The following is a 12,104-nucleotide window of genomic DNA, read 5'->3' as shown; positions in this document are numbered from 1 at the left end:
AAGCCGATAAATAAGAGACTCGTCTGTCATCATTCATTAACTATGAAAATATGGAATACACAAAAATGCTCATCACCAATTCACCACCACTATCACTAATTACTACCACAATAACTAATAACTAACATGTGCTTGTGATCAAAACCATAAACACATCCAACCAAGCCAACAACATATAAACAATTTCATCAATTACACCATATCTTGATAAAAACAAAAAATTGCCATTTAGATCTATGAAACACTGGCACATATATAGACACGACACACAGGACTAGTTGAATAATGCGGTAATGCGGAATACCAAACACACACCTTCAATCTGAAGTGTCAATGCTACATAGTCATGATCAATCATCATCATCATGATCACTCTCATCACTGAAATACCCAGCTTTCTTCCCTTTCTTCTTCGTCTTGTTGTTGTCCAAACCCTCATCATCATTTCTGTTTCTCCCCAGCAACCTTTCACCCGCTTCATCATCCACAACAGAAGCCCAATTATCGTCAAACTGCTCCGCAGCAATCTGACCACCCTCCTCCTCCTCCTCATCACCTTCCTCCTCCCCATCCCTATCCCTCAGCCCACTAAATCCCCGTCGCGGCTTCTTAGGCTGAGGCCGCGGCCTCGGCCCCAACTGATTCTTAGGACACTCATACGACAAATGACCATGCCCCCCACACTCATAACACAAAGCAGTCTCAGTATTGTACACGCGCTTCCGAATAAACTCCGGAGCACGTCCATTATCAGCAGCAATAGAAGCAGTTAGAGTCCTTCCATTGAGAATCTTCTTATTCATCTCCGCCACGGCGCGTTGGGCGTCATTACGAGAAACGAATTGGACAAACGCGACACCGCGGCTTAGGCGCGTGTGACGGTCTTTGAGAACGGTTACACGCGCGATGCGGCCGAAAGTAGAGAAGAGCGTATGGAGATCGGAGTTTGTTAGGGAGTAATCTAGATTAGAAACGTATAGCGTCGATTTTGATGGTGCTAAGGGTTCACCTGTTCCTCCTATTGATGATCCTTTGTTGTTCGGTTTTGATTGGGGTTGATTACTGGATGTGGTGCCGGTGGTGGTGTTGGGGGTTGAGGACGAAGCGCAGTAGCGGTAGTAGAAAACGTCGTCGTCTTCATCGCTGTCGCTGTGTTTTCGTTTGTGTTTCTTCTTGCTTGACATTTTTTTCGGTTCAGGTTTTTTGTTTCCGGCAACGGCGTTCGGTTTCCGGCGACGGAATTAGTTCTCCGATGCTTCTTTAATCTATAGAGGAAATCTGAGAGTGGAGAGATTCTATAATGCATTTGAGAAACCCTAGAGAAGTGAAGCGAAACTCCAAGCGGATCTGGACATGGATCCGGATATTTTGGATTGGTTTTATATATGGTTTTATCCATTCTTATTTTTTTATAAGCAGTACTATCCATATGTAAATGGACAACTTGCTCACCGCCAGAGTACTTGTAAAGATAGCATAAAACTAAAAATTATTATGTTTTAATATTTTTTTATTTAATTGGTCAGCCACCCATCTGCATATATAAATTTTAATAATTTTTTGTTAGTATGATGCTAGATTTTTTAAGACAAAAATTTCTAGTTCGTTAGATATACAATTTTATTATATTATTTTAGATTATATTTTAATATCTTAAGATAAATAAAGTTATTGAAATTTAGCAAAAATAGAATAGAGTGAAATAGAAATTTTATTACTTTATTATTTGAATAATTAGCGATAAAAACAAAGTAAGTTTTTGATTCTGCTCATATAAAAGAGAAACAATACTGATGGAAAGTGATGAAAATTTTCATTCTGCTCATATTAAAGGGAACAATACTCGTAGAAAGTGATCAATACTAGTAGAAAGTGATGTAATTTTTTATTCCTCATATCTAAGGGAAACAATGCTAATGAAAAGTGATGAAATGAAATAAAATAGAATAATAAAATTTTATTATACTGGATCTGATTTTAATTAACTCAAACAATGTAATCTTATTCTATTTCATCTCATATCACTTCATATCATCTCATTGCATCAATTTAAGCAAAACCTTAGTCTAATAACTTCAGTTTCACAACATTTAAAAACTCTTATGTAGAATTTGTCCAGAATTGAAGAGGACTCATCTCTTACTAGAAACTCAACAATTAATTTGTTTTCAAAAGTAATGCTTTATTTATACGCTTAGATTATGTTTGGACATCTTAAAATGAAGATATAAGAATAAAAATGAACATAGTGAATCAACAAAATTAGAAGTACATACGATTAAAATGCATCAAAATCGATGACATCTTTTTAAATTTATTGAACTTTTCGCATTAGACTTTTTTCTATTGTATTATTTTTCAACATCATTTAATTTCTAGAACTCATGCATCCTATCCAAAAAAGCAAAGTTCTCACTCAGATGTTTCTTCCTTAAGACGTTCTCTCCATTCTACGAATGTTGGTGGTAGAGGACACCCTCGTTTCAAATAAGCTTGTATAAAATGCATCTTAGTAGCAATCTGTCTAATCAAGACAACCCGTCCATTTAAATTATTTGGAGGGCAACTTAGCAGAGGGAAAACGATTTACGAAAAACTATGTCTTGTAAACTAAACTAAAACTCAGTCATATACATTTGATATAAGATGACTCATTTCAGAAAAATTCATCCACTTTATTGTCGTTGTGGGGACACCAATTTTACTAAGAATCAAAGGATTTTGAATAGCTTGTATTTGTGCATTAGTCATATAGAGTCGCATGTAATTGTCGCACCTCAAAAAAAGATGATAATGCGATCCCTCGCGATAGGACGCGGAAAAAAAATGTTGTTCGAAACAGAGTCGCCACCGAACTTTATTTATTCCAATGAAGGAATAGGAAAATATCGAGAAAACCTTTAGAAATAAGAATAATGGTCGTCGCAACCATATTCGGGTTCGGGAGTCGATTACGCAAGGGGAAGGTATTAGCACCCCTCACGTCCGTTGTACTCAACGGGAACCTTTTAGTCTGATTTTGCTATTTGACTGTTAATTGACTATTTATCTGCTTGCTTCGAGTAATTAGAATTGATGATAGATGTGGATGAAGACCTCAGGATGGGGGAAATGGGAGGTTTTTTATTAGTGTGCTCGCGAAGATACAGCAATCTCCTGCCTACGTATCCTTATGGTGCAATAAGGAAATCAGAGCATTCGTAGTTCGGGCTACTACGAATATTGGTTGTGTTTTGTTTTGATGAACGACTGTGTAGGTCGGTGTTCTAACGGCTAAACACTGGCTTGTCTACTCTCGGTGGAGGCTCTAGCACTGGTTTGTTGTGCGCATTAGAAAGGATTGACAGTGTTCTTTTTGAAAGGGTTTTGGTCACGCGGGGGTGACGAGTTGAATTGACGTGTTTGGATTTGATTGGTTTCGATCGCTCGAGGGCGAGAAGTTAGGTTTGATTTGTTGATGATTTGAGGAACGACGAAAGATTGAGCAATATGGTGTACACCAATCGTTCAATTCTTTCGAGGAATAATAAGGCGTGCGCCTTCTATTCCCTTTTCGTTCGAATTGTTTTGAAAGTTTGTTTGTGGATGTTGAATACGCACGGTAGTGAGGCGTACGCCTCCTACTTGCTTATTCAAAGAATAACGAGGCGTACGCCACCTATTCCCTTATCCAAGTTTATTTAACGTGTTTTAGTCGGAAGTCGATAATTTGTGCAATATGGCGTACGCCAATTATCCAAATAATCGAGAGACGGTGAGGCGTACGCCTCCCATCTTTTATCACCCGAGGTTTAAATTGTAAAAAGATATGTTTAGATATTGTATTCGATTTATGAAGATAGCTTGAATTTTGGGTTGGTAGGTTTGGATTTGTCGATGATTTGAGCAAGGTGGCGTACGCCAATTATTCAAATAATCAAGGAGTGGTGAGGCGTACGCCTCCCATTCTCTATTGAAGTTGTATAGTTTATTTTGTAAAATTGGGTTTGATATAAGAGGTGATTTGAGTTTATTCGATTGTGTTTTAAGTTTGATGACAAAAACTCGAGCAATGTGGCGTACGCCAATTATTCGAATAATCGAAAGATAGTGAGGCGTACGCCTCCTATCCTCTTTATTATCATAAATTTAGAATTAAATGTTTTAGAATTTGTAGTTGATTTGGAAAATGATTTGAATATGATGGTTGAAGTTTAGAAATAATTTGAATTTAGAACCTATGTTTGATTTGAAAAATTGATTTGAAATTATATGATTATTAGGGTTTTAATTGAATGACGAAAATCCGAGCAATATGGCGTACGCCAATTATTCGAATAATCGAGAGATAATGAAGCGGATGCTCACTATTCTCCTTTTCATTCAAAGATTAATTATTAAAAATAAAACTTTTAGAATTTATAATTAATTGGTGGAGTGATTTTAATTTTATGGAGTTTTAGGGTTTTAAATGAATGACGAAAATCCGAGCAATATGGCGTACGCCAATTGTTCGAATAGTCGAGAGATAGTGAAGCGGAGGCTTACTATTCTCCTTTTCATTCAAAATTAAATTAAATAATTTTTAAGAGAATACTATTTAAATACGGTGAATTTGAATTTATTTAGAATTAATATACTTTTGGGAAAGACTATTTGGTATTGGACCAACGTCAAACTTATTTATTAGAAAATAAAGTAAATTATTTGTTGACGTTAACCATTAATCCACCATTTAACTAATTATAATATTATAACAAGATAAAAAGAAGAGTTGAAAATAGTAATCGAAACCGAACTAATAAATATTTCTAATATTAGTGTTATCTTAATTTTAATTAAAACAATCAAGAATAGCTCATAAACCAAGTAGACCAAATTGGAATGTTTGGGAAATAAATAAAAAGTTAGGCCCTAAACATTGGATCAAAGAAGGCCCAAGGGACTTAAAGTAGTGTTATTTTCGGGATGGGCCACAAGGCCCAAAATCCTCTCCTACTCAGCCAAGTGGTACCGCCGAGAAGAGAAAAGGTTGGCCTCGGTTTACCTACCGCCACGCGCATCATTGTTCATTGATAACATCATAAAGATTTTGGGAACATAATCTGACAGCACCCAAGTATCTATCATCAATAACATTAATTTACTCTTAATAATATTTTAAAAGAAGAAACAATCACCCCTTAAAGCAAAGAAATAAATCAAAATAATTTTGTCTCTCTCTCTTAAAACGACTCTTCATTCTTTCTGGAAAATATCCTCTCCCTATTAAATCGTGTGCATGGTCCCAATCCAAAACTGCAGAGAGAGAAAAAAAATTTGAAAGGAAACCGATGAACACCCTTCGGTGTTCATCCTCAAACAAACCAGGACTCGAACATGAAGTTCAAAACTTCCAACGTGACAAACGACCACAATCCCCTCAAACCTCCAAATCCTCGACGGGATCTAGAAAACAGTAGCGAATCGGAACCTCAAAGGAAAACCTAATCTTAGCTTCTAACCCGTTTTCTATATCACAATCAACAGCAGAAATTAACGAGTCAAAATACAAGGTCAAAGCACTTTAAAGCAAAATAAAAGGGAAAGATTCCGCCGGAGCATCGTAGCCCCGACGAAGACCTGACGGCCATGATTACCTTCGGTGAGTATGTATGACGTTGTCCCTCTTCTTTTGCTTGTTGTTTCAAGTTTCTTCCTTTTCTTTCTATCCTTCTGTATCCACTCCTTGTTTTCTGTCTGATTCTGACTTTCTCCTCTAATTGATTGTCATTTCCTTTTGCACGCGATTGAAGGGGTCAAGCTCTTCAAACCCTGATTTTCAGTGTGAAAATCAGAGTTGAAATACAGAGTTTTAGCGGAGCTTTTCGGTGTAAGGTTCGTTTGGGATTTCAGCAGAGTGACGGTATTTTTCTTCTCTCCTTTTTCAATCGATTAGCTTTCCTTTTTATAGAGTGAAATGAGCTCCCAAAATCGTGTGTGGATCCTTGGCAGATGGTGCAAAAAGGAATCATTCCGTTAGCATCAAATCTTTCTTTAGATTTTGGTGGGGACCAATGTAAATGTGGTAGGAAACGGATTTGATTGTGGTCCCAAAAAATCTCCAAATGCGTGGCCGTCTTCACTGAATCTCCCATCTAGTTTTTACTGCGGTGAAACCTTCAACAATTGAGGTAAGGAAATTGGTATTTACTGGCATATATTTTAACCTTAATTGATGACTTCTCAACTTCGATTCACAACACTTCTTCCGTTTTTGCTGATGTGAGGACTTAATACATTTAGGTATGAATTGCTGCTCAAGTATTTTCGAATCCTGTGAATCTTTGCCTTTGGTTTATCATAACAATTGTGTGCTTACAAGTCTTATGACCATTAAATTGATGCCATGTTTGATACTTGGTTTGGTATTTGGTAGGTGATCTGAATGATATTCAGGATGCTTGATGATACTTGTATGGATGTTAACCTTGTTGATGGCTGAGCGTGGATTGCTAGTCTGCTGTGTTTTACACGATGGTAGTCATGATTGCTCCTGTGATTCTATTACCATGAGGTTAGTCATATGCTGAAAACCTGTTAACTTGGAATGTGATGTTGTTAGCTATTGTGTTAGAAGTTTGAATGAAATTTTGCTATGGTAATGATTATTTTTGTTTTGGATACTTTGCTTGTGCTATGGTAATGAAATTTTTGAAATTTTGCTATGGTAATGATTTGTGCAGTTTTTAGATCGTATATTTGATCAAGGTTAGATGGTTTGGTAACAGGTTTCTTCTTGTCATGGTTCAACATCTGTCATGGTTCTCTGATAATAGGTTCTATTGGAACAGGTTTTTTTTTGAAGCATACCCTGGCACTGTTTTGGTTTGGAGCATTATGGCGTTTAAACCAATCCCGTCTTTAATTGATGATTCATAATGCAATGGTCCTGCCGCTATAGCTAAACCTTATGTCCCAAAAAGGTGAATCTTTAAATGTATCCTCATTTCCAAGTGTAGGCTAAGAGATACTCTCAACTGTGTTTAGCATGTTAGTTTTCTCGATTGTTTAACATCTCTGCTACCGACCAAATCCCTATCCAGTTATTAACATCAACATTCTGGAACTGAATCATCTGTCTTGGAGTTGTTAACCATCCTGCCATTGAAGGACAATCATGTCACCAAGGTCTACAACATGGCCTGCTGTGGGAGGAAGACTCTGAACTTGTGTCTGTAGCCGTTTTTTGTTTTTTGGGTGTGACGGCTTGTTTTTGCTATTTTGCCTTTCGGCAGCTTGTGACAGTTTTTCTTCTTTTGATCATAATCTCTTTGGGAAAATCCTTACTCATTGTTTCTTTGAATCCTGCAGGTTTCACTCATGATACCAAGTTTACTGCTTCTGGAAGTGTTTTGGTGAAGAGAGTGCATGGAGTTGTCGTGGTCAACTGTCATGATGTTTTAAGCTTATATACTTTTTTATTGTAATGTCCTCAAGTCTTTAGATCATAGGCCATGGCTGTGTGTAAATCATGAGGTCTACCAATATAACTGTAAATTATGCCCCTTACAAAATTTATTCTCAGAAGGATCGTGCCCATATGGAAAAAGAATGGTTTTGTACATCTAAATTTGTATTTTTTGATTAAAAGTAACATTATTATGAAGTCCATAGAAAACTGTTTCATTTTCTTTCTTATGGGAATTAAAAGACATTGAATCTAAATCCTTAGGAAATTTTCTCAAGTCAGGACCAGGAAATGCAAATCCTAGGCCATCCGTTAAATAGCTCTTTAGACGTGGCCCGAGATGAGTAGAAAAAAATGCTCATTTAATAAGAATGCTCGCCATGAGACGTGATGGACCATAATAATGCACCAATCTTGTAGGTCGGCCAACCTATGCATGGAGTAGATGATGTCATTGACTACAATGACATGTACCATGCTCAATGAATGAATAACAATAATATGCATCTTAATCCAGTGATCCACTTAATAAACAAAAGCTTCTTTGTGATTATTCTAATCAGTTGATTATAGTGGATTAAATCTGTGTGTATAAGGTGAAATCACTTTGGAGGGTGGACTATAGTAGCTTTGAGTTTCAAGCGGACGATAATAAAATACTTGTGTTTTTATCTCTTTGTTATTAACTTTCAAATTCTGAGTTGTCACCAAAAAAAATTCTATCAATGAAAGCCCTAATCGTCACCAAAAATATATATTATATTTTATATTTCAAAGAATTAAAATTTCAAATTCTGAATTTATTACCATCAATTACATCTAAAATTATTAGATTACTTTTCACAATATAAATTCATAATTTAAAAAACAAATACTTTTAAAATTACTGACTTAAATTTATTTATTTATCTTCTATTTTGCTAAACTTATATTTTTTTACTCTCCAATTTTTAAAACTAATATTTTGGTTCGCTATTGAACAACGCTGCATTATTTTTAGTTTTCAAAACTTTACTTTCATTAGAGAGGTACTTCATTTCAAAATTATTTTACCAAACAAAATTTATCTCAAAATAAACATCATTTTACTTTTTCAATATCAATTTCTTTCAGAATGCCATTAAATAATTAAAACTTCTTTGAAGTCATTATTCTCCTATACATTTATGACAATTTATAAAAACCTTAAACTATTCTTATTTTAGGATGGAATGAGTAAGCAATCAATAGACATTTATGAACTAATAAAATATATCATTGTTTTTATAATTAATTTTATTTTTTATTTTATTTGTATTAAAACATTACAAATATATTAAAACAAACTTTTAGAATTTTTTTTCAAAATAACCATTATTTTCAAAAATAATTCCAAAATAACCAATTATTCAAAAATATTACCAAAATAATCAGGTTTGATAGAGGATGCGGCAATACTTGACCATCATAACTCATAGCCTTCAGGAATACTTGAGCTTTCTCCATCAACACCTTAGCCAGAATACCCTTAACTCCACTCCTTGTTTCTAGGACAATGTCTGATTTCTTTAAATGTAAGGCTGCAACAATGACTTCAGGTTTAGGCTCTTTTTCCAAGCTTGTGAAGGGTTTCTGATCAAGAATAGGTATACCCAGAAGCTTGGAGAACTCTTCCATTGTAGGAACCAGCTGATAGTCGGGAAATGTGAAGCAATGATGTTTAGGGTCAAAGAACTGAAACAGGACACTCATCATGTCTTCATTGAACCCTGAAGTGGCTAGATTCAGTAGGTGACCATGCCTCTTGATGAACTGGGAGTTTTCAGAAACTTGAGAGACCTATTCCTTAAGCTTAGGAGGTATTCCTACAAAGCTGATCCGGATAGCATTCCTACGAGCAGAAGCCATGACCTGCAATAAAGAACAAAGATAAATCCTTTGGTCCTTGAAATGGTTAGTGAAAATGCTATGCTTATGATGCATGATGATGCTATGATGTTATGCTCAATCACAAACATGTGGCACACACAAACAAGTCACACAATAGCCCTAGGTTTGAAGGCTTGCATGAGGTTTAAAGGTAAGTACCCTCCCCTGAAGTTTAGTTGATTTATCCTGTCCTACAAAAGTAACCAGGTTCTAAGGGATCTCAAAATCATTGATCCTTCACAAGGGTGGTTGTTCAGTAGGCAACTTACTTGCCAACCAAAACCCTCCAAGTTTAGGATCTCAATGAGTGTAGTATCGAGTATCAACCAACTTCAGTCTTCACCAAAGCCGGTTATCTCACTACTTTCTAAAGGCCAAGATGGGATGACTAGGGTTCTAAAAGTCAGTTAGTGTATTGACAACATATGGCAGCCTCATATTATCCTCAACTTGCTTAAGGAACATAAGCACCAACCAAGAAGTCACACTAACTATGGCCACCAGATCAACCATATCGATATACGCCGTACAGTTTCCTTGGTCTATTGCCATTTACCTAAGGTACACTAGATCCGGGTTAGGGTCTTTCACACATAAGAGCACCCAACAGATAAGTATAAAGCAAACAAGGCAAACAATTTTAAAGTGATCTAATTCCTAAGGGTACCCCTCTTTTATTAGATCCCCAGCAGAGTCGCCAGTTCTGTAACACGGTGGGAGAACTGACTTTAGTTAAATGTGTCGGATAGCAAGAGTCGCCACCGACTTTTATTTTATCCAAAAGGAAAGGACATAAAAGAACAGGAAAGACCTTAAAAAGATTTTGAGTTCGGGGGGTAGGTTATACAAAGGGAAGGTATTAGCACCCTTTATATCCATGGTTATCCATGGGCTCTTAGTTACTTAGCTCACTTTGTTTGTTTGCAAGAGTGTAGTGTGTGATTAGAAAAATTTCTTTAAGTACTTTGTAATGACCCTCGTATGGGTGTATACAAAGCCTAGTTTAGAAATTGTGAGGTGTAAAAGTAATTTTGAAAAGTGTGAGCAAGTAACTATGAGATACCTACCCTAGACTAAGTCTTTCGTGTTCTCGTATATTCTTTCAATGGTAAGACTGTCCCTATTATTAAGGAATAGGTAGTCATTACCTTGGATGTGTTTAAGGGACGGGCGTAGGGTCATCGTATGGTCAATGAAGGCAACATAAGGGGTGTCTTTAGCAACTCGTAGGGACTATCATCATGTTTACCGAAGGGACAAGATCATTATATCGTAGGCAACCTCGTAGGGACTTGATCTTTTAAGTTTATAGGGACTTGATGATTTTTCTGTTTGAAGGGACTTTGCTTAAGACACCCCTATTTTCGAGGGACCTGACCATTTAAAGAAGGCAACCAAGAGGAATACCCTAGGAAGTACAGATGGCGATCAAAGATCGACTTACGTGTGTGAGTGTTATTTTTCAGATATTTGTCTTGAATTTAATTTTCTAAGTTCAATTATTTACAGTTAGTTTTTTTTGCACTCCCTAAATTACTAACCACGCAATAAATATTTACAAAAATAAAAGCAAGAAAAATAAATTCCTAAACTATTACATGGCTATGGGACAGATACATAATAATCAGGCGAGAAAGAATAAATTTACAACCTATACATTTGTTCCTAATATTATAAATAAAACAAAATTAAAATAAGGAAAATAATGAAGCAAAAATAGAATAGATAAAAGAAAATAATAATAAAATAATAAATAAACAATGGTAATAAAGCAATAATGATATAACAATAATAATAAAGTGATAATAAAAAGGTTAGAATTTTAAAAGAAATTATTTTAGGTTAAACAAGTTAGACTTTTTTTTTAGAAGCTATTAGAAAAATATGAGTTTAAAATAAATTAGTAATAATAAAAGAATTTAAAATACATTAATGTACAAATTACAAAATAAAAGAGTTATATGAAAAAATATTAAGTTAGTTATTTACAAAATAAATAAAGATTATAGAAAATATCAAATTATTAGATTAATAGGTTTATTATTATTATTCAATTAGAAAAATGGACAATTAGAATTTATTTACAAAATATATTAGGATTTATTATTATAAGTAAGTAATAAAAAAAAGTTATTAAAATAGTTAGTATTTATTATTTATTTACAAAAAAATATAAAGGTTATAGAAAAAATATTAAATAATTAATTTAGTAGGTTTTCACGCCCTACATTACTAAACCACGCAGTTAATATAGGATCAAGGGCAGGAATTTAAATGGCAGAAAAATAAATGGCAGAAAAATAAAACCCTAATTATTACAACGCTTTGGTGCAGTTACATAATAAAGATGGCGAAAAGTAAAACTGAAAATATTACAAGTAAAACATAAAATATTACAAGGGCGAAGCAGTTACAGTGTATGAATAACATAAAAATGAGTGAAAATAGGAAATAATAATAAGGTTTGTTAAGGTTTAAGAAAAAGTTTATGGTTTAGAGGAAACAACACGGTTAAAGTTTTAGGTTTGAAATTTAGAGTTTGTTGCGAAATTGTCAGGGTTTAGAAAAAATCAGGGTAGTTAGTTATGAAAAAAAATGTGCAGATCTAAATATATGTATATAAAAAAACAAAAAAATATGAATTAAAAAACAACGGCGTCGCTAGCGCTAAATTGCGATCATCACAACTGGAGATAACACAAATGTCACGCCTCATACACGTATATGTGAAAACGGCGTATTGACACGATCCGATCCGAAAACATAA

General features: G+C 34.8%; 1 protein-coding gene across 1 annotated transcript; it reads right to left on the bottom strand.

Moving 5' to 3' along the window:
• Positions 1 to 296: 296 nt before the first annotated feature.
• On the bottom strand, positions 297 to 1,314 carry LOC127135567 (U11/U12 small nuclear ribonucleoprotein 31 kDa protein). Its single transcript, XM_051062231.1, has one exon. The coding sequence runs from the start codon at positions 1,182 to 1,184 to the stop codon at positions 351 to 353; it is 834 nt and encodes a 277-aa protein (XP_050918188.1). The 5' UTR covers positions 1,185 to 1,314; the 3' UTR covers positions 297 to 350.
• Between the last annotated feature and the right edge of the window lie 10,790 nt (positions 1,315 to 12,104).

This window comes from Lathyrus oleraceus, chromosome 4, assembly GCF_024323335.1.
Source record: "Lathyrus oleraceus cultivar Zhongwan6 chromosome 4, CAAS_Psat_ZW6_1.0, whole genome shotgun sequence".
NCBI lineage: Eukaryota > Viridiplantae > Streptophyta > Magnoliopsida > Fabales > Fabaceae > Lathyrus > Lathyrus oleraceus.
The sequence above is the reverse complement of the archived record's forward strand: the minus strand, read 5'-3'. Positions and strand labels throughout refer to the sequence as shown.

What these genes read in the sequence shown, in the direction of transcription:
- LOC127135567 (XM_051062231.1), bottom strand. Translation starts at nt 1,184, where the DNA reads ATGTCAAGCAAGAAGAAACACAAACGAAAACACAGCGACAGCGATGAA.